Here is a 22,748-nt window from a genome sequence, read left to right as displayed (position 1 = left end):
AAGTCGGTGATGCCATCCAACCATCTCATCCTCTGTCATCCCCTTCTCCTCCTGCCTTCAACCTTTCCCAGCATCAGGGTCCTTTCCAATGAGTCAGTTCTTCACATCAGGTGGCCAAAGTACTGGAGCTTCAACTTCAGCATCAGTCCTTCCAAAGAATATACAGGACTGATTTCCTTTAGGATGGACTGGTTGGATCTCCTTGTAGCCCAAGGGACTCGCAAAAGTCTTCTCCAACACCACAGTTCAAAAGCATCAATTCTTCAGTGCTCAGCTTTCTTTATGGTCCAACTTTCACATCCATGCATGAGTACTGGAAAAACCTTAGATTTGACTAAATAGACCTTTGTCGGCAAAGTGATGTCTCTGCTTTTTAATATGCTGTCTAGGTTGGTCATAGCTTTTCTTCCCAGAAGCAAGAGTCTTTTAATTTCATGGATGCAGTCTCCATCTGCAGTGATTTTGGAGCTCAAGAAAATCAAGTCTGTAGCTATTACCATTTTTTCCCCATCAATTTGCCAGAAGTGATGAGACCATATGCCATGATCTTTGTTTTTTGAAAGTTGAATTTTAAGCCAGCTTTTTCTCTCTCCTTTTTCATTTTCATCAAGAGGCTCTTTAGTTCCTCTTCACTTTCTGCCATAAGGGTAGTGTCATGCACATACCTGAGGTTATTGATATTTCTTCTGGCAGTCCTGATTCCAGCTTGCGGTTCATCCAGCCCAGTGTGATGTACTCTACTTATAAGTTAAATAAGCAGGGTGACAATATACAGCCTTGACAAACTCCTTTCTCAATTTGGAACCAGTCTGTTGTTCCATGTCCTGTTCTAATGGTTGCTTCTTGACCTGCATACAGATTTCTCAAGAGGCAGGTCAGGTGGTCTGGTATTCCCATCTCTTTCAGAATTTGCCACAGTTTATTGTGATCCACAGTCAAAGGCTTTGGCATAGTCAATAAAGCAGAAATAGATGTTCTTCCGCAACTCTCTTGCTTTTTTGATGATCCAGTGGATGTTGGCAATTTGATCTCTGGTTCCTCTGCCTTTTCTAAATCCAGCTTGACCATCTGGAAGTTCTTGGTTCATGCACTGTTGAAGCCTATATTGGAAAATTTAGGGCATTACTTTGCTAGCGTGTGAGATGACTGCAACTGTGCAGTAGTTTAAACATTCTTTGGCATTGCCTTTCTTTGGGATTGGAATGAAAACTGACCTTTTCCAGTCCTGTGGCCACTGCTGAGTTTTCCAAATTTGCTGGCATATTGAGTGCAGCACTTTCACAGCATTGTCTTTTAGGATTTGAAATAGCTCAACTGGAATTTCATCACCTTCACTAGCTTTGTTTGTAGTGCTGCTTCCTAAGGCCCACTTGACTTCGCATTCCAGGATGTCTGGCCCTGAAGTAAGTGATGACAGCATCATGGTTATCTGGGTCATAAAGATCTTTTTTGTATAGTTCTTCTGTGTATTCTTGCCACCTCTTCTTAATATCTTCTGCTTCTGTTAGGTCCATACCATTTCTGTCCTTTATTGAGCCCATCTTTGCATGAAATGTTCCCTTGATATCCATAATTTTCTTGAAGAGATCTCTAGTCTTTCCTATTCTGTTGTTTTCCTCTACTTCTTTGCATTGATCACTGAGGAAGGCTTTCTTATCTCTCCTTGCTATTCTTTGAAACTCTGCACTGAGATGGATATATCTTTCCTGTTCTCCTTTGCCTTTCACTTCTCTTCCTTTCACAGCTATTTGTAAGGCCTCTTCAGACAACCATTTTGCCTTTTTGGCCTTTCTTCTAGTAAACTATATAATTTATTTTTATCTATTATCCACTGTCCCCACTACCATGTGAGTTCCACAAAGGCACAGACTTGTCCTTTTTTCTTTTTTTCCACTGCTGTATATCCTCAGTAATTTGAACAATGTTCATCCTGCAGCAGGCCCTCAATAAAGATCTGTTTTTTCAAATTTATTTTTAATTGGAGGATAATTGCTTTACAACGTTGTGCTGGTTTCTGCCATGCAACAACATGAATCAGCCATAAGTATACAGATGTCCTCTCTCTCATAAGTCTTCCTCCAACCCCACCCCCATATCCCACCCCTCTAGTGTTAACACCACCCCTGGTGTTACAGAGCACCAGCCTGAGTTCCCTTGCTATAGAGCAGCTTTCTGCTAGCTATCTATTTTACATATGGTAGTGTATATATGTCAGTGCTATTCTCTCAAATTTGTCCCACCCTCTTCTTCCCATGCTATGTCCACAAGTCTGTCCTCCACGTCTGTGTCTATTCCTGCCCTGCAAATAGGCTCATCCATACCGTTTTTCTAGATTCCATATATATGTGTTAAGATCTGTCAAATGAATGAATGTGGGGACCTGTGGGGATTACTGGTGAGACTGTAACAACTAAAGAAGAGATGAGAAAAGAAGTTCTTGGAGAACTTCCCTATGAGGAAGAACAATGAAGAAAAAGAGGGAAAATTAACTGGGGAAGATGGAGCTCTGAATAGGAAAAGATTTGAATGAGCAAGTTAGCCAATCCTGAAATGCTTGTGCTCCATTCTTAAAAATTTGAGTGTGTTCACAGCAATGTGGCCAGGATGGTGACAAATTTGGCAACCATGTATATGACAAGGGATTGATAAATCTGAGTAGTTTATTGAAAAAGAAATGCAGCAAGGAAGGGAACAAAGCACATCATATCAAAGGTTATTGTGGTAGAGTGTGTATATAGTATATTTAACTTTGAGCAGCTTTGAAGAGACAGGCTTCCCAGGTGGCACTAGTGGTAAAGAATACGCCTGCCAATGTAGGAGACACAGGTTTGATCTCTGGGTCAGGAAGCAGGGCTCTGGAGGAGGGCATGACAACCCACTCCAGTATTCTTGTCTGGAGAATTCCATGGACAGAGGAGCCTGGGGGGCTAAAGTCCATAGGGTTTCAAGAGTCGAAGAGATAACTAATGATGGTAAATAGCTACAATAAGTCAAGTTTCTGGAACAAAATAAGCATTTTAAAAATTTTGTTCAAAAAATAATTAGGTGCTTTGTGTAGTTGTGGACATAAGGTCACCTGAGTATAAGTGAAACCTGAAGACGACCTCTCGGAAATGTCACAAAAGATATTTGCTTTAAAAAGCCTCTACCAGGGTTGACATGAAGACTGAGAAGCCTCAATCCTAGAATCCCCCTGCATTCCTGTCTGTTGTTCAGCTGTTAAGCTAGCATGTAACAACCAAGGGGTATGTGTGGTAGAGTGTCTCGTGCAAATGGATTCTTAAAACATTGACTTCTTAAAGCTGTGAATGAAATGAAACCTTGACCAAGTTTGTATTCAACTTCTCATGCTATTAGGAAAGGTGAGAGTTGCAGAGTTAATACCTGCTCCCTTTTGCAGATCTGGAATTCAGCAGGGAAAGCTAGACACTGGTGGTATATATGAGGCAAAAAAGAGCTCTCAGCATTGTTCCTCAAAGCTAGGAGCCTAATCCAAATTTTAGCGAGGGAAAAAAAAAAAAAGAATTCTTCTCAGTTCATGTTTGTTTTAGAGGAGAGTGAGGCTAGAAAAACCAAAGCCTTGGGTCAGGCTGCCACATGAGGATACCATAGTCAGTTAGGGAGCATTACACATACTGAGAGAAGTTTTAACTTTAGAAAATAAGGTTTATAGAAAGAACAGTATACAAAAATGAGACATGTTGAAACATATAGACTGCTTTTTGAGCTTTGAAACATGAAAAAAGATAGCATTGAGTGAAGTTACTTGTATCTGTAGAATTTCAGTCTGCAAGCTATAGATTTCTGAAGTGACCCTGGGTCCTGGTTACTAACTGTTAAAGCTATCAGGTTCAGGATAAAAATGCCTTATAGTAGCTAGTAAAGCTCCTGATATAAGTAAATAAAAAAGGGAAGCCCAACATAACCTAATAATGAAGATGTGCTGCTGTAGTTGATCAGTTGCCCAAGAACAGTAAATTCTGTGGATGTGACAGACATCCTAAGGAAAAGAATATAAAAAATGTCAGCAATATGTTAGAACCACCTTAGCCCAGGAAAAAAGTGTGTATTTTGCACTTCCCATGTGCCAGACATTGTTCTAAGTACATAAAATATTTAACTCTCTTAAAGCACATAATGCAAACATTACATATGTTGAGACACTAGGAGACAGAGTTGCAGGATGAGATAAACTAGGGAAACTTGTCACTTTGCTATATCATATAAGCAGCATTTCTGGTACATTTATTTAACCAATGAAACCTTCCCTGGATGCTTCTCATGGGGCTGGGAGTTCATGGAACACTAGGTTGGAGACATTAATATATGTGAAAGGTGTTTGAATAACATAGTATTCTTTTAAAAATTAAATTATTAAATATCAGAATTACTTAATTCTTAATCTGTATCAAGTATATTTTATAATATTTCAGACAATCACTCATGTAGGTTATTGGGGAAACTTTCATTGGGTAGAAGTACCCTCTCTCAGGAAGACCATGCATTTCACTGTAGGAAAGTTACAAGCCATTGAGTACACTTCTTTGTATTAAGGTAATGTTTACCTTCTAATTCCCTATCCATTGACTACCTCCGTCTAGTCAAGGTTATGGTTTTTCTAGTGGTCATGTATGGATGTGAGAGTTGGACTATAAAGAAAGCTGAGCACAGAAGAATTGCTTTTGAACTGTGGTGTTGGAGAAGACTTTGGAGAGTCCCTTGGACTGCAAGGAGATCCAACCAGCCCATCCTAAAGGAAATCAGTCCTGAATATTCATTGGAAGGACTGATGCTGAAGTTGAAACTCCAATACTTTGGCCACCTGATGTCAAGAGCTGACTCATTTGAAAAGACCCTGGTGCTGGGAAAGATTGAGGGCAGGAGGAGAAGGAGACGACAGAGGATGAGATGGTTGGATGGCATCACCGACTCGATGGACATGGGTTTGTGTGGACTCTGGGAGTTGGTGATGGACAGGGAGGCCTGGCGTGCTGCAGTTCATGGGGTCGCAAAGAGTCAGACATGACTGAGCAACTGAACTGAACCAGTCTACCCTAAAAATGCACAGTCTTCTGATAACTCCAACAAAAAAAGAAAAGGATGGAAAAATTTGGAGAAAAATTTAAAATTAGTACTGTGAGATTATAGTGAATTGAAGGGTGCCTCACCCCCACCCATCCCTCATCCCTCCACTGCCTTCAGCCCCTGCAAAAGTTATGTCCACCTAAGACGTGTGAATGTGATCTTATTTGGAAAATAGGTTTTTGCAGATATAAGTTAAGGATCTCAAGATGAAATCATCCTGTGTTAGGATGAACTGTAAATGAAATAAGTTTCTTTATAAAAGAAGAGAAAGGGAGATGACACACAGAGGAAAAGGTGATGTGAAGACAAGGCAGAGATTGGGAGTGATGTCTATAAGCCAGGGGCCACCAAGGACTGCCAGCAGCCATCCAGAAACTAGGAGGGAGGCATGCAGTGAACTGTCCCTCAGAGACTCCAGCAGGAACCAACCCTGCCAACATTTTGATTTCAGACTTGTGGCCTCCAAAACAATAAGAGTAAATTTCTGTTGATATTAATCCCCTCAATTTATGGTAATTTTTATGGCAGCTCAGGAAGCTATTTTATGAGATTAAAACAAATATTTAAATTACCAGCATAAAATTAGATTAAATCAAAGTCACATCCCAAATGACCAAGGAAAAAGAAGATGAAAGACTGAGGATAAAATTAGGAGATCAGAATATGAGTGGATACATATAGGTATGTTGAACTGCAAGGGCAAGAAGTTAAAAACTCAGTGGATGTTTGAGGAGTTTGTATAAAGGAGATAAATATTATCCACTATTAACACTGTGACAAAACTAATAAATAGGCTAAGATATCAAGATATTTAAAGAATTATCAGGAATAAGCAAGTTATGTTACAGTGAGTTAAATAAATATGAATGATACAAATTCTCCAAGTTTCTAAAACGCTGGCTAAAATGAAGTTTAAGCACACAGGTACCTGTGTGAATGGAAAGCAACTGCACTAGGAAGAAGTAGGCTTGGCTCTGGCTTTTACTTTTTCCTGCAAGGTCACTTGTACGGTCCCAAAGACCCAGGAAGCCTTTGTCAGTTTTTGAAGAATTGCTATAAGATTTGTCATAGCTTCAAAACGATCAAGCTGTTCTATATTTGTTTTCAAACCCAGTCATCTTTCCCTATTTTTTTCAAATAACATAGTGCTTTAATACCTGCTATGTTTCCCAAAGACCTTAGGCTCTGACTTCACTCATTTAGCCCTTCCTAAACACATGTTTTATGAGACGCGCTGTGCAAAGTGAAATTTGAGAATAAGAAGCAAAGGGGCCTGGTTTCTAAGGCATCAGGGAGCAATACACTTGAAGAAATTGCTAAACCTATATAAAAACAATACAATTAATATATATTGTATGGAAACTGTGAAATGAAGTATGAATGATTCATAAAACTCTTATCTTCAACCCCAACCACTCTTCTTAGTATCAGCTGCCTACTGAACCATTGAGTATGCACAGATACTAAAAATTTGTGCAAAACTGAATATATTACCTTCTCCTTTGTATGTGTTATATCCCTTTTGTTTCTTGATCAGGCCATTGTTTCACCATTTGGGTCATCTAAGGCAGATACTTGTATATCACACATGTACTGTTTCTACCTCAATTCGTTTATCCAGTGAATTCAATCTCTAGATTATATCTAAATCAGCCCATTGTCTTGCTCCACTGTCCTTATTCAACTTTTGTCCAAAGCTCCATCATCCCTCCCCTGGACATCTGTGGAATTTTCCTCACTCCTTTCTTCTGTCCATGCCTCTCTCCAAGCCATTCTCACAGAGTAGGCAGCGATCTTTCAAAACAACGTAAATCAGTTCATATCATTTTCTGCTTATAATGCTCCACTACATTTCCATTGTACATATTAGAATCCACTCACTATGTTCTAAACATTTTGGCGCCCTTCTAATTCTTTAAGTGTGTCAAGTTATTTCCTGTTAATGTCTTTCATACAAACTGCTTCTTCACTCTGGTGTTTCCCTACTCTTCAGTAACCCACACCCTGCCAACTGTCTGTAGATCTTGTAAATTTCACCTAGATGCCACTTCTTCAAAATGTCCTTCCCTGACCTTCCAGGTTAAACAGGTCCTCTTGCTGTACCTTTTCACCTGTGCATCTGCTTCACAAAACTTAGGAGAATTTGGTGGCTCAGATGGTGAAGGATCTGCCTGCAATGTGGGGGGACTGGGGTTTGATCCCTTGGTAGGGAAGATCCCCGGGAGAAGAGAATGGCAACCCACTCCAGTATTCTTGCCTGGAGAATTCCATGGGCAGAGGAGCCTGGTAGGCTACAGTTCATGGGGTCGCAAAGAGTAAGACACAACTGAGCCACTAACACACACACATGAAGGTATTTGTTTTACGTTTGTTCAGTGGCACTAATGGTAAAGAACCCATCTGCCAACGCAGGAGACTTAAAGAGACACAGATTCAATCTCGGGGTCAGGAAGATCCCCTTGAGGGAGGGCATGGCAACCCACTCCGGTATTCTTGCCTGGAGAATCCCAAGGACAGAGGAGCCAGGCGGGGCTACAGTCCATAGTGTTGCACAGAGTCAGACACGACTGAAGCGACTTAGTAGAAGCACTGTCCATCTTATTCACTGTTATATTTAGCATCCAGAACAGAACTTGGCACACAGTGTTGAATAAATATTTGTTGACTAAAAGAACAAATGAATGAATAAGTAAATATAATATGATCACAGGTAAAGAAGAGATGGTTTCAAATACAATATACTCAGTACTCTACACATCCTAAAATCAGTGCACCAAGCTCCCCCTGCTCCTGGAGTAGGCAGAAGAAGAGAATGCTGACATTTTCCTCCAGTTCTGTTAGTTCTCTTCATCTAAAGGCACCATCTCTAAATTTTATTACTTCTGAAATAATTCAGACGTGAAAATTGCAAGAATAGTACAAAGAATTCTAATTTTTTTTCACTCAAACTCCTCAAATGTTAATATTTTACATTTGTTTTATCAAGCTCTTTCATTTTCCTGAACTATAATATGTTCCAGACGTAATGCCTTTTATCTCTAAATATTTCACTGTTGTTTAATTGCTAAGTCCTGTCCGTCTCCTTTAGCAAGGCTCCTCTGTCCATGGGATTTCCCAGGCAAGAATACTGGAGTTGGTTGCCATTTCCTTCTCCAGGGGATCTTCCCAACTCAGGGATTGAATCCACCACGTCTCATGAGTCTCCTGCATTGGCAGGTGAATTCTTTACCTGCTGAGTCACTGGGGAAGACCATTTCAGCGTGTCCTTCCTAAAATCAAAGGCACTTTCTTCTCTTACACATTAACAGTACAATTATCAAAAACAAAAAATTACTAATCTAGAAACATTCAAAATGTGTTAATTGTCCCATAGGTGTCCTTTAAAGTAAAAAAGAAAAAAAAAAAAGGAAAATAACGCCAGGTACAAGAGTCAACCTGTTGTGTCTAGCTGGCATGTTTTGTTAGTCTCCTTCATCTAAAACAATTCTGCACTCTTTCTCTGTCTTTCATGACACCGATATTTTTGAAGAGTAGAGGCCAATTACTTTGTAGAATGTCACTGAATTTGGGTTTGTCTGATGTTTCCTCATGATTAGATTCTAACTGTGGACCCTGGGGGGCAAGAATACCACCAAAGTGGTGTTGCAGCCTTCTCAGAGCATCACATTAGGAGGTACATGATATCAAGTTGTCCCATCATTGGTGATGCTAATTTTGATTACTTTTGTGGTTTTTCTACTGTCCCTTTTGCAATTAACAAGTTCTTGTAATGAGAAACTTTGAGGTCATGTAAATATAGTGGTAACCAACAATTTTTTTTAAACATTAACAAACTCTGTTGCCCAACTAATTTTCCATTTACTTGGGAAAATACCTAAGGTCTATTAATAAGTTATGAAATAGCTAATTGTGCAACTTTCCCAAGTATAGTGGTCCATTACCATTCTACCTTACCTCCTTTTCTCACGTGTACAAAGAAAGAAACCTAGGATGCTGCTTTTGAAAGAACATAATAAAATATCTAATCTCATTCCTTATTCATCAGATGAGAAAGCTGGGGCTCAGACAGGCTAAGTGACTTGCCTAAGGTCAGACAGCTTACTCAGTAGCAGCCCTGAAAATAATTAAGTGCTCACTGTAGAGCAAGAAAGGCAAAAGTCAACTCAGTGCCCTTCAAATATACAAGCCCTAAGGGTACACCTGCAGCAGTCTGAGGCAGTTTTTCTGTGACCATTTTTGGAAAGTAATGAGATTCTTACAGAGATCCACAGGACAGGGCAGAACATCTTCCACAGGGCCACTGCAGTCTAGAGAAGCACAAGAGCTCACTGCTGTGCCTGAGTTCTCTTTGTTCTCTTCCTTCCTCTCTCCATCTCTAGCAGAAACACTCAAGTCATTGCAAAGGCAAAAACAGTCTCACAGTCCTAGGACAGAGCATTGCCTACAATGGTCTCCTCACCTAGAAATGCTATATGCTCCTTGTTCAATATTCTGGATATCTGTTTAATTCTAAGTAGTATCTTTATATATGTTATTTTGAAATTACATGAGGTAGGCCTGTCATAATCTTACCATATTTTACACATTTGAGAATAGTTTCTAATTTGCCTAAGAACATTCTAACCTAGGGGCTTCTGAGATGGTGCTAGCTGGTAAAGAACCCAGCTGCCAATGTAGGAGAAATAAGAGACACGAGTTTGACGCCTGGGTCAGGAAGATCCCCTAGAGGAGGGCATGGCAACCCACTCCAGTATTCTTGCCTGAAAAATCCCATGGACAGAGGAGCCTGGCGGGCTGTAGTCCATAGGGTTGCAAAGAGTCAGATATGACTGAAGCAACTGGGCACACATGCATGCATTCTAACCTAGACTAATACAGAAGCAAGCAGCCTCTTCTACAATGCCCTGGGTCTTTCTTTTCCAAGGTGACTATGTATTTAAGAGAAAAATAATAATAAATAGCAGGCATCGGGAGCTGGAACTCCAATCTTACCCAGAACACAGGTGGTCCTTGTCTTTGGCTTGTCTGCTCTGCTTTCTCCGTTACTCAGAAGGAATGGAGACACCATGCCCTGTCCAAGCCAATGTCCCCCAGTATTTACTACTTCTTCATAAAAGTTATTCTGAGATGATATTTAGCAGTACACCCAAAGCTATGAACCAGAGGTAAAGACTCGAAAGACATCCTATACAAACTTTCTGTACTGAGTATGTAGAGTTTCCTCTTTATCACTTCTTGAGAGGCACATGCATAAAAACAGAAGCAATGCTTTAATTAAGAGTTAACCTTTAATCAGGACTTGGCATAAAATGAGCAAGGGATATTTTAAAAAATCATAAACGCAAAGATGTAAGTTGCTATGAGTTAAAACTAGTACTTCAGCTATTAGAAATACAGGAAAATGTTTGCTGTGTTAGAAGAGGAGGGGCTAGTACTAGTAGGAATAGCAGCCATAGCAGAAGTGGTAGAATCAGTAGTAGCTCAGCAGACTTCTGTTGTGTGTTTACCATGTTATCAGCGCTCTGCTCAACGCTTTATGTACAGCACCTCATTTAATCCTCAGAATGATCGTAGTGTTCTTCTCATTCCATACAAAGTTAGCATCAAGCAAATAAAACATTGGGATAGTATGAACCTAATCTAAGATTATAATCCTGCTGTATGGTAACAACTGAATAATCCTGGAGTGTAAGATCTTGGAGACCATCGAGAAATTATTGCTGATTGACGCACCGACTCACACCCTCACTCCTTTCTGGTCACTTAGGGAGTGAGATCTTTGCTGCTGTATAGAAACAGACTCCTAACCAGACTTGTCAGAGCCCCCTCATTAAAGTATAAGCTCCATAAGGTCAGGGACTTTGTAGTCTCAACTACTATTTCCCATACCTAGAACACTGCTTTGTCTGTGTTAGGTAATTATTATATGTTGAAGGAATGAATAACTGAATAATAGGTGAACAAAGGCTCGCTATAACAAACATTAAATTTTAAATGAATGATTTTCTTTTACTTCTGAATTATAAAAGGGTGCTTATATCATAACTTGCCAGAGTCTGTTAAAAAGACTGGGCTTACAATGTTTGAATTCATGACTCTAAAAATCTTCCTGTGGCTGGCATGGATGTTCAAAATCATGCTGTTGGATATGCTTTAAAAGAGAAGAGTCTGTATCTCCATCCCTAGTGACTAAACAAGTTTGAGCATTAAATATTTGGTTGAACACTAAACAAAAGTTTAAACTAGGCAACTTCGTTTGCTGTTGAACAATATTCTCTGAGCATCTACACGTGTCAAGCACAGGATGTGCCCATGCTTTCCCTGACTGCCAGCCCCTCTCACCTGGACTTTCTAAAACTAAGTGAGCAACTCAAACAGGATTTGTAGTGTAGCTGACCTCCTTGGCAACTTTGATTATCTTCTGCTACTGGGAAGGCAAAGAACTAAAAGAACTGAAAATCATACTTCTCATGTAGGGAAAATGTCATAACCCTAGTAAATTTTTAAGGAATTTTGTAGAAAATTTGTTTTTTTTTTTTTTGAGGGAAAGTTCCATTTTTGAATTAGCAAAAATTATGGCCTATATGAGTGTCTTAAGATAATTGGGTAACAGAGGGCTAAAAGCATAGAAAGATAAATTTTAATGTGTTTACAGTTTCAACAAAGAAGTGTGCTCTGACTACTCTCATTGGACAAGCCTGTTCATTTATCACTGATCTCTGTGAAGAGAACAGCTATTAAGTTATTCAAATTAAAAAAAAAAAACCTGTCAGTTGATGTGACAAATTACTTGTATATTTACTTTATGGAAGTGCTATGAAATTTTACTGGTGGTGTTAGTGCTCTGAGCATTATTTGTTTCCCTTTCAGTGTCTGCTTTTAGGAAAAAAAAAAAAAAAAAAGTAAAATTATATTACCTGACGCAAATTCTTTTTCAAACACTCTAGATATTCTCATTTTGATTAGGCTAAGCATTCTGAGGGCAATAAAATTGTATTCCTTTTTCTCTAAAACAGTTTTATTAATACATTTTAAATGCTATTAAAATAAGGGAAATTAGTTTATTCACAGCATTTTTTCATCACAGTGTTCTCTTTATACACTATGTCTACTAACAGGGAGATTATATGAATTAAATGATGAGAAAAGTTTTTGACTTGAACTCACATTCAAATTATAATGGGGGACATATGTATAATTATGGCTGATTAGCATTGTTGTATGGCAGAAACCGACACAACACCATTAGAGCAATTTTCCTCCAATTAAATTTAAAAATTATAACATGCTTTTGGTTTGTATGCTAATCTCTGTGATATGTGTGGCACAGTGCTCATTCCAAAAGTGCCTAATGTATACCTTTAAATATTGGAATCAGAGGAAACATGCTTTTAGTTACTTCAAAGTTCCAAAAGTAATCATTGAACTGGAATCGATTAGCAGACTTGGGGTACAAGGTTAGATGAGAGAACTGTGCACCAGTCTTGCCTAAATTCTGTTAATCGAACAGGATTGTGACCATAAACATGTGTCAGTTAAAAAAAAATTTAGCTAATATAAAAGTCATGGAAAAGTACAAAACTTACATATTAACATACCCTTCATTTCTGATGGGTTTGACACAAACATGATTTTTAATTTGGCACAAAGAACTAAATCTAGGCATGTTCATAAACCTGTTGGTCCATCTGATTCTACTTTGCTCTGGAAAAAAAAATTCCTTGTTAAATTCATCAGCGTATAAATTGGTTCTGTTTCAAAACTTGGAATGAAGATGTTTAATGTTATCATGCCTTCAATCCTTAGGTGTCAGCAAATTGTATTCTAAATTACAATACTCACAGCTGATGCCTGCTCTATTACCCCTCTGTCCAGTTGAATGTTCTGGCTCCTTGTATGGAAACTGCAGAGTTGTATCCAAGGTTCTGAATCCTTCTTTAAGAGAATGATGCTTGTAGTACTCCACAAGTTCCTTTAGGAAAAAAGAATCAAACACACAAACTCCTTGACACATAATTATATACAATGAAGGGATAATCAATTTAATGCTAAATTTTCCATAAGCCCCCTGGTGCCTCAGTGGTAAGGAATCTGCCAGCCAAATAGGAGATGCAGGTTTAACTCTAGCCTGCCACAGGCTTCCCTGGGTCAGGAAGATCCCTTGTAGAAGGAAGTAGCAACCCCTTCCAATATTCTTGCCTGGAAAATCCTATGGACAGAGGAGCCTGGCGGTCTATAGTCCATGGGGTCGCAAAGAGTTGGACGTTGACTTAGTGACTAAACAACATGTTGCAATAAGTAAATGGTAACCACTCCCTGCTTCCTGGATGTACAAGACACCCAACTAGTAATTGTCCTTGTTACCCAGGCCATTTATAATGTGAGTTACCCCTCACTATTACTCAATATCCTGTTAAGTCTTCAGTCGGATGTAGTAAGTAAAAAGAAGCCATAATAAACCTCAAACTCAGAACAGAAATTCTTTTTCTTATTATTTTTGTTTAGGGAAGCGAGAGCTGTTTTATGAATATATAGTAATCTATAGTTTCCTGCATTTTCTTTCAACATAGCAGAAAAACAAATTAGATCCTAAATATGCTTTTCCACTGTAATCCAAAGTTGTTAAACCACAAATATTGCTTACTTGACATTGTTTCTGGCTTACAAGGAAGTGTTAGTGACCTTCTCTTAGCTCTGTATGTTACCTGGTACTCATAGAAGTCAATAATGTAGTTCTTTCCAATTTTCTCTTATACCTAATTTGCCTTAAATACATCCAAGCCTAATATAATAACCACCCACCATCTTTCATACTATGATCTCAGAATATTTCTTTTGCGATGTCAGTTTCACAGCTTCTGCACAAATCTTAATCCCTCCACTTTAAACAGAAAATTAATAACGGTTAATTCATAATGGAAAATGCTATCACTAGATGAGTACCAGTTATGTTTCTTAGAAAAACCTGAAATGAAAATAAAAGCAAAATAACTTAACCTAATTATTCAGTGCTGCTTCTACAGCACTATTGTTTAAAACTGTATAAAAGCAACTCATTTCTTTAAAAAAAAATTAGTCATCAATTCAGCCCTTCCATTCAGTGCTTATGTTCAAAGTCCCCCCAACAAATCAATCGAGTCAAAAATCACCTGAAAGAAGAGAAAGAGAATCATCAATGATTTGTTTATTATTTATGACCAAACTTGGATGAGTTGTGGGATGCATGGTGTGGGGTGTTCCAGGGATCACAGAGATTATAAGATAAGGTTCCTAGGCATACTCACCGTGGAAGGAAAGAGAAGGGTTATGGGAGTTTTGGAGGCAAGAAGGAAAGAGAGCTTCCTTTTCAGAGTCCAGAGGGAAGGAAGAGGGAAGAGCTCATGAGGGGAGATAGCTTGGCTTAAATTGAATAAAAGTATAATTTCAAAAGCCAGGAAGGACGAAAGGATTATTTTAAGTAGAGCAGACAGACTGGGAACAGACAAAGATAACAAAGACCATCTTCATAAACTGAAAGAAGCATGGTTTGGTTCAAGTACTGGATAAAGCAAATGGAGATTCTTCACCTTTCACATCTGTAAAATGGGGATAATAAACCATTTCACAGACTGTAGCAAAGAAGGTATAAAGTACCTAGTAACTGAATAATCATGAGAGCTACCATGATCACATGTGCTACATAGTTTTATATAGTGTGTGTATATATATATATAGTTTTATATAGTTATATAGTATATGTATAGTTTTATATAGTTTCTTACAATCTTCAGACAAGAAACAAGAGATGCGTCTTTTCCCAACTGATGCTCAAGGCTCAGTGAGATTAAGCAGCTTGGATAAGGCTGTATAACTGGTGTCTGGCTCTAAAGTTTGTGCTCTCAACTACATTGTACTATTAGCAAATAGTACCTAGTACATGTAAATATGCAAAAAGAGAAGGGGCATTTTCTAAGTATCTTCTTGTTTTCTAGACCCAAGATGATATGGTTTTACACATGCTATAAATTTTTTTTTTCTTCCATTCTTTCTTCCTTGCTTGGGCCCAGATTATAAGCGTCCTTGCTGAAGCAAAGGAGTAGAATCTCACCAACTTAAAAAAAGCTAAAATATCAGAAGTTTTCAGTTTAGTTCAGTTACTCAGTCGTGTCCGACTCTTTGCGACCCCACAGACTGCAGCACGCCAGGCCTCCCTGTCCATCACCAACTCCCAGAGTTTACTCAAACTCGTGTCCATTGAGTCAGTGATGCCATCCAACCATCTCATCCTCTGTTGTCCCCTTCTCCTCCTGCCCTCAATCTTTCCCAGCATCAGGGTCTTTTCAAATGAGTCAGTTCTTCGCATCAGGTAGCCAAATATTGGAGTTTCAGCTTCAGCATCAGTCCTCCCAAAGAATATTCAGGAATGATTTCCTTCAGGATGGACTGGTTGGATCTCCTTGCTGTCCAAGGGACTCACAAGAGTCTTTTCCAACACCACAGTTCAAAAACATCAATTCTTCGGCGCTCAGCTTTCTTTATAGACCAACTCTCACATCCATACATGACTACTGGAAAAACCATAACTTTGACTAGACGGACCTTTGTTGGCAAAGGACTGTCTCTGCTTTTTAATATGCTGTCTAGTTTGGTCATAACTCTTCTTCCAAGGAGGAAGCGTCTTTTAATTTCATGGCTGCAGTCACTATCTGCAGTGATTTTGGAGCCCAAAAAAACAGTCTGTCACTGTTTCCATTGTTTCTCTATCTATTTGCCATGAAGTGATGGGACCAGATGCCATGATCTTGGTTTTCTGAATGAGTTTTAAGCCAACTTTTTCACTCTCCTCTTTCACTTTCATCAAGAGGCTCTTTAGGTCTTCTTCACTTTCTGCCATAAGGGTGGTGTCATCTGCATATCTGAGGTTATTGATATTTCTCCCAGCAGTCTTGATTCCAGCTTGTGTTTTATCCAGCCTGGCATTTTGCATGATGTACTTTGCATATAAGTTAAATAAGCAGGGTGACAATATACAGCCTTGATGTGCTCCTTTCCCTATTTGGAACCAGTCTGTTGTTCCATGTCCAGTTCTAACTGTTACGTACTGATCTGCATACAGATTTCTCAAGAGGCAGGTCAGGTGGTCTGGTATTCCCATCTCTTGAAGAATTTTTCAGAGAGTTTGTTGTGATCCACACAGTCAAAGGCTTTGGCGTAGTCAATAAAGCAGAAGTAGATGTTTTTCTGGAACTCTCTTGCTTTTTTGATGATCCAGCAGATGTTGGCAGTTTGATCTCTGGTTACTCTGCCTTTTCTAAATCCAGCTTGAACATCTGAAAGTTCACGGTTCACGTACTGTTGAAGCCTGGCTTGGAGAATTTTGAGCTTTACTTTACTAGCGTGTGAGATGACTGCAACTGTGTGGTAGTTTGAGCATTCTTTGGCATTGCCTTTCTTTGGGATTGGGATGAAAACTGACCTTTTCCAGTCCTGTGGCCACTGCTGAGTTTTCCAAATTTGCTGGCATATTGCATGCAGCACTTTCACAGTATCATCTTTTAAGATTTTAAATAGCTAAACTGGAATTCCATCACCTCCACGAGCTTTGTTCATAGTGATGCTTCCTAAGGCATCAGAAGTTTATATCCCCAAAAGGGCTTCACTGATCAGAATACGGCATTTATATTATGGTAGTTTTAACATGTTTGCAAAGGCAAGGTCTGGAATTAAATTCTGCTCAGAGACCAATATTATCATTTAAGTTTTTTAAATGCAAAATTTTGTAAGGTCTCTGAAAGAATCGTATACTTTATCATTTGCATCAGCAACACTATAAAACATTTCTCTTAGTTTTATCATTGAACTGAATGAATGTGTTCTTTAGGAAAAAATGTGAAAATAAACCTGAAAGTAATCATAAGCCAATAACTTTGAACTTTAACTGAAATTGTTGTAAATGTTATAAGTAATGTGAATTTTATGCATGATATATCATGAGTTAGTATGAATTAAAGTTTATGAGGAGTTGGCTAGAAACCACAGAATTATCATACTGAAAAGGACTTGTTAATCATTTAATACCTACCCACCTCCAGATTTTATGGGAGCAAAAAATGACTTTTCCAAGGCCTAGGGCTGTGTGGCTTGGTAAGCTGCAAAACACTTTCTTATCACTTCAGTAAGCATGGAAGACATTTTAGTTCCATTTTTACCGTCTTATGAGGGTAAATCTTCCTACATGTTTCTAACTCGGTAGAATTAAATAGTGCCACTGTGGATCTCTTCTAATTCATGCCTTTCTGCTTTCTATAGTTTAGTCTAATCCGCTCGCGCTTTAGCAGTCATTGACCTTCAGGTACTACAAGTAAATAAGAAGACACTAAACAAAAGAAATCGCTAAGCTTTCCTTATCTCACACTGACACAGTGGTGTCAACAATTCAAGTCTCTCTGAAAAATAATGAGTGAGAGCCAGGTATTCCAATTACCAAGGAAACGGGCAATGGAGATGATTTATAAACAGCATTTGGACATGGATTGTCTGGCATACATGAAAATTAGAACAAAATTAATGCCTTGTAATCTGGATACAGAAATTCATTTAGAATTTAAATTTAATGACTAGAAAAAGATTTCAATTAACCAAGCCGTTGAAACCAGAGGGGGTAAAAAAAGGTTAGGTTATAACCACCTGAGGTCAACCTTCTTGAGAAACTGGCTAATTTAAAACAAATTCTGGATTTTGTTTGCATTTTACATCCTTTCCCAATTAAATTTAATCCTAGAGTGTCATTAGGTAAATGAATATTATGTAGGTGACATAACATTACCAGTCATGATGGGAGGAAACTGAACTATACTTAAGAAATAACTCAATTCCTAGACCAGGATACACTTATAATGGCAACTGGGTTATCTCACATCAGCATAAAAGGCATGATAAAAGGTAATGCCTTAAAGTTGCAGAGGGAAGCCCCTAGCTCCCAGAGAGAAGTGCCTATTAACCCTTTATCTTCTTCCAGAGGGGCTGGTACTCAGATAGGAGCCATTCCTTCTGATCAGGTGTCCATGTGTGGCATCTCCTAGTTTAGGGTCCAAGTATAGAACTATTTGAGGTTTTGGTACAGATATATTTACTAATTTGAGAATTTTTTCAGAACTGAGTCCTTTTAGAATTCTGCAGAATCACAGTGATTTCACATAGTGAGGACTCAATATAAATTTGTTCAAGAAATGAACAGAAACAAAGAAGAGGTAGGTCCAGACAAGTTCAATGGTCTCTTCAGCAATTTTTTACAGTGGTTTTCTTCCTGACAAAAGTATTTATCTATGATTGAGATTTTTTAGCCCCTTGTCTGTCTTTTCACAATCATATCCATTTGCTTATTTTTTTTTTTCAGTTTCATTGTAGTTTTGCAATTAATTCTTAATCCCTTCCCTTTAACTATCTGTATTATGTACTTCCTTACAAAATATCCCCTGATATGGAGGGACAAAACACATGGATGTATCTCCAGCAGTGACATTTCTGATGTTTTACACACACCATGTAATAAGCTCTGTTAGCTTATGTGAGCTCTGTGACAACTATTTTTACTTCCCTTTCCAGAACATCACTGAAAAAACTTTTACTGCTCTCTGATACAAATTACTTGAAATCTTGCTCTTTATGGCATATATTATAATCACAGCTTTCCATGCAGATAGGAACTTGAGGATCTGTGTTCACTAATCCAGGTCATGGTGTTATTTACTGGCTTTTCACATCTAACCTTAGAGGATGAGGAACTTTCTTGAGCTGAATCCGATGACACAAAGTTGAATTGATTGGTTCTTGCCAGTTATTATTCCTTTCATCCTCTTTGCTTATCTCCTGTGATGGGAGTCCCTTTTGTTGCTTTCAAAGTTAGCAAGGCTGGTAGTCAACTTTGGCCCTACAGCATTTTTTTTTAAAGTCTCATATTAACCATGATACCACAGAGCAGCCTCATTACCAAGCACCCTAAGTTCTGCAGGTGAGAGTCAAGCTGGTGTGTCTTTGCAGTGATGTGGAGACCCCCTGTGCATGCTTTTTTCATGTCTCAGCTGGGGCTGTCACTCATTATTTGTGCATCCACTTGCCACCTCCCTGCTAGGTTTTCCTTTCAGGTAGAAACCTCCTCAGGTCCCTTCTCTCTGTGCACAGTTTGCTTGCTCCAGCAGAACGTAACTCGCTGCCAGCAGGGAGGACGCCTGGATCTTGGTTGCCAATTTGACAGGGTTTGCATTTTCCAGGACACATTCTTAAGATGCTGCCCATCCTTAGCTTTTGAATTGGGAATGTGATATTTATGTCAAGACAGGTTTTCTTAGTTTTCTTTTGACTCAGTTCAACTCAGTTCAGTCGCTCAGTCACAAGATGCTTCAGTTTCTTTTCTTTTTTTTTTTTTTTTTTTACTATTTGAAAATGTATTTTATTCTTATTTGTTTTTAAGCTGTTAATGGTCTGGTTAATCTCTGGTTAGCAAATATATATATGAAGACACTAACACTACAGATAACCAAATACACGTATACAGGCTCAGTACGTAACACATCAACATGACAACACACCAAGAAATAAATATCTTAATGGAAAACTCAAAGGAATTAAAACACAATGTATCAGGAAGACTCTCACCACTATTGGATAGTATTTTTAGAACTTTAGAGCACTTACAAGTTATGTTAAGTATTCTTCAGAGAAATTCTAGACCAATGAGTCAATAACAATAGAAGGGGGAAAAAACTTTCAAAAATGTACCCTTTCCTTCAAGAAACACTATTTTCTGTTACCAAAGAAATGCTTTAAAATGCTGATTCCTATCTTGATCCAGTTCTAAATTTTTGGACAAGACTTTTAAGCTGGCCTATTTGTAAGGCTTTCTTACACTCAGTTTTAACTTTAGTGTTAACATCTGCAAAGTGCTTTGAGATGTTTTCCAGATGGATGCAGTATGTATCGTTTGATTGATGGTTCAGTCAATGAGTGGTCCTTCCCAATGTTACTCAAAGTACTTAACAGAGCTCTACAAAGGCATCTTATGTCCTATATCCAAATTCATTATCTTAAGAAACTCTCCAACTGGGGAAACAGGCCTGAGACTACTTTTCAGGAAATAAGAACTTTTTTCTTTACCGTTAGCAGTGCACATGTAATGATATGTATGTATTGTTTATATGACAATACATAATATTCTTATATGCTAAGTTGCACTTTTTAAAATCAGAATTAATCATCTTTATATGAAGCAACCTGGTAACAATATACTGTTTCAATTTAAATATAAAATTGCTATGAAATCACTGTCATATGGTAAAAGTGTGATATTGTTAATGTTTAATTGTCCAAGGTAATGAAGGAGAACTAGCATAAATCAGACTAGAAAATACAAAAAGTTTTCCATTTGACAGTATATTGTATTTTGCATGAAATGAACCTGAATGTGTCTAGGGTTCTAAGAATCATATAGTGTGGACCCTGAAATACTATCTTAAACTTGCAAACTTAGTTTACAATGAAAAATATGTTTAGAGCAATACAAAAATTAACTAGAATTCTTAAAGTTTTCAGGATTCTGCTGCCAAATTAAGATATTATTCTCTTTGAATGTTTCAGCAAGCAAAATTTCCAAGAAACTATAGAACCAAACTGACCTTTCCAATAAGAGAAAACTAAGGACCACAGATTGAAAAAAACTAATCAATGCTTACCATTAAACTTTTAAACTTTCTATTTTCCGCAATGTGAAAAAAGCCATCTCTTGTTAAAATCTTGATGTGCTTTGCTTCATTATTGTACCTGTGGGCAATGGATAACTTATGAATATAAATGTGTTTTTAATCAGTAGAAATCAATAATTACCAGAGGGCATGCCCCAATAACATTATAGGAATTAATTCTGAAGACAAAATATATACCTATGCCAATACACCGGTGACAGCTAATTAACAAAATATATTCACTAGATTGGTTGAAGATACAACCAATTTTTGAAGTGAGATTGGGGGGCAGTAGATTTGACCAGTCATTCTGCCCAATTTATTTATAAGATCAGTTTGAGAATACAGAAAAACAAAATAAAATCCAGTAATTTATAATTCTTAGGATTTACTAGAAACATACACACATCAAGTCACCAAAGCACAGTGTTATGAAAAGAAATCTGGTATGCCAATTAGCAGCCTATAACACTTAATACCATTTTTTCTAACAGATATTTTTAAGTATTAATGAACTGTCTAGAGAGATGATGCATTATTTCTGCTGCAATTAGAACCTTGGTTTTCAGCTTCAGTGTTGTACATGTCAGATGATCTATGCAATTATGAAAACAGGAAAGCTATTTCTTGTCCTACTTACTTAATGCTAATTGCGTATTCTCCTGACTCTCTGGTCCTGTGTCTCACAAGGTAAGTACTGTTTACCCTGTTAATAAGTTCAGTCTCTGCCTGCAGTCTTTCCATGGCCCCAGCATACCTGTGAGAAACAAGGACACAGAAAATTTGGGTAATGTACCTGAAAGAGAACAGAGGCTAAAAATAAGTATCTGTCAGGATTTTAATTTAGTGGCAGATCTGAACTGTTTTTACTGCTATACTAATTATATTATTTCAAAAAATAATGCAGAAAAATGTCCTTTAAATACATTCAAAAAAAGATACTGTAATCTCTACAAAGATTACAACAGTGAAGTGAACAATGCCAAACACACTAAATATTTATCAATAAATAAATGGAACAAAGAAGAATTAGTGGGTATTGGGTCAGAGAGAAGGCTGTGGAGAGTTTAGGGTCAAGAAGGAAAAAGACGTTAGGGAAGGATGGCCCATGTATGACACACTCAGATATACACACACGTGTACACATATACACACATTCCTCCAAAATTTCACATTTTCTAGGTAAAATGGTATGAGATAAAATCTCCTTTGAGTATTAAGAAAACTTAGGGACAATTTAAATTATTTTAAAATAATTATTTTTTATATATAAGATTAATTCTTATAGTCCACAATTTTGATAACCAATTTTCTTAAGAAACTACTAGTAGCAAATAGAATTTTTAAAAGATATTTTCAAAACCAAAATTCTATTGTTCCCAAACTCTGCTGGCTTAAGTATACAAAAATTCCATAACATTAAAAGGGACAAATTCAATGTTAAAATATTCTTTAATGACCCTTCACATTAAATACAGGTTTAGCTTTTATTGACAAAACATTTCTGAGATTATGGGTAATAAAAGTTAAAGGAAAAAATTTTATGTTGAAATTGGCTATCTTTCAAGTCAATATTCTAGAAAATTTCTAATTTCCATATAGACTCATGTAACCCCAGTGCAATTGGGCTCCCCTGGAGGCTCAGTGCTAAAGAATCCTCCTGCCAATGCAAGAGTTGCGGGTTCTATCCCTGGGTCAGGAAGATTCCCTGCAGTAGGAAATGACAGCCTGCTCTAGTATTCTTGCCTGGAAAAGTCAATAGACAGAGGAGCCTGGCAGGGTACAGTCCATGCGGTTGCAAAGAGTTGGACACAACTGACCATGACCCCCCCTCCACACACACACACACACAATTCCCTTTATTCCCACTTCCTGGTGAGTTTTTATCTTAAATGGGTGTTGGATTTTGTTAAAAGCTTTCTCTGCATCTATTGAGATGATTATATG

General features: G+C 37.9%; 1 protein-coding gene and 1 long non-coding RNA gene across 4 annotated transcripts in view; one reads left to right on the top strand and one right to left on the bottom strand.

Moving 5' to 3' along the window:
* VAV3 (vav guanine nucleotide exchange factor 3) overlaps nucleotides 1-22,748 on the bottom strand; it is a 425,599-nt gene that overhangs the window by 11,501 nt on the left and 391,350 nt on the right. The window contains exons 23-25 of one of the 3 annotated variants that reach the window (XM_081493863.1): nucleotides 21,442-21,558; nucleotides 20,793-20,880; nucleotides 12,928-13,057 (exon numbers count right to left, since the gene is read on the bottom strand). In XM_081493863.1, coding sequence (XP_081349989.1) covers nucleotides 12,928-13,057; nucleotides 20,793-20,880; nucleotides 21,442-21,558 — 335 coding nt within the window. Of the gene's footprint in view, nucleotides 1-12,927; nucleotides 13,058-19,412; nucleotides 19,476-19,885; nucleotides 20,881-21,441; nucleotides 21,559-22,748 lie in introns of those variants that run through there. The other 2 variants (XR_014054805.1, XR_014054804.1) reach the window with 2 other exon arrangements.
* LOC145507379 (uncharacterized) overlaps nucleotides 1-22,748 on the top strand; it is a 58,360-nt gene that overhangs the window by 21,716 nt on the left and 13,896 nt on the right. The window lies entirely within an intron of this gene.

This window comes from Giraffa tippelskirchi, chromosome 5, assembly GCF_054371585.1.
Source record: "Giraffa tippelskirchi isolate mGirTip1 chromosome 5, T2T-mGirTip1v1.2.pri, whole genome shotgun sequence".
NCBI classification, from domain to species: domain Eukaryota; kingdom Metazoa; phylum Chordata; class Mammalia; order Artiodactyla; family Giraffidae; genus Giraffa; species Giraffa tippelskirchi.
The sequence above is the reverse complement of the archived record's forward strand: the minus strand, read 5'-3'. Positions and strand labels throughout refer to the sequence as shown.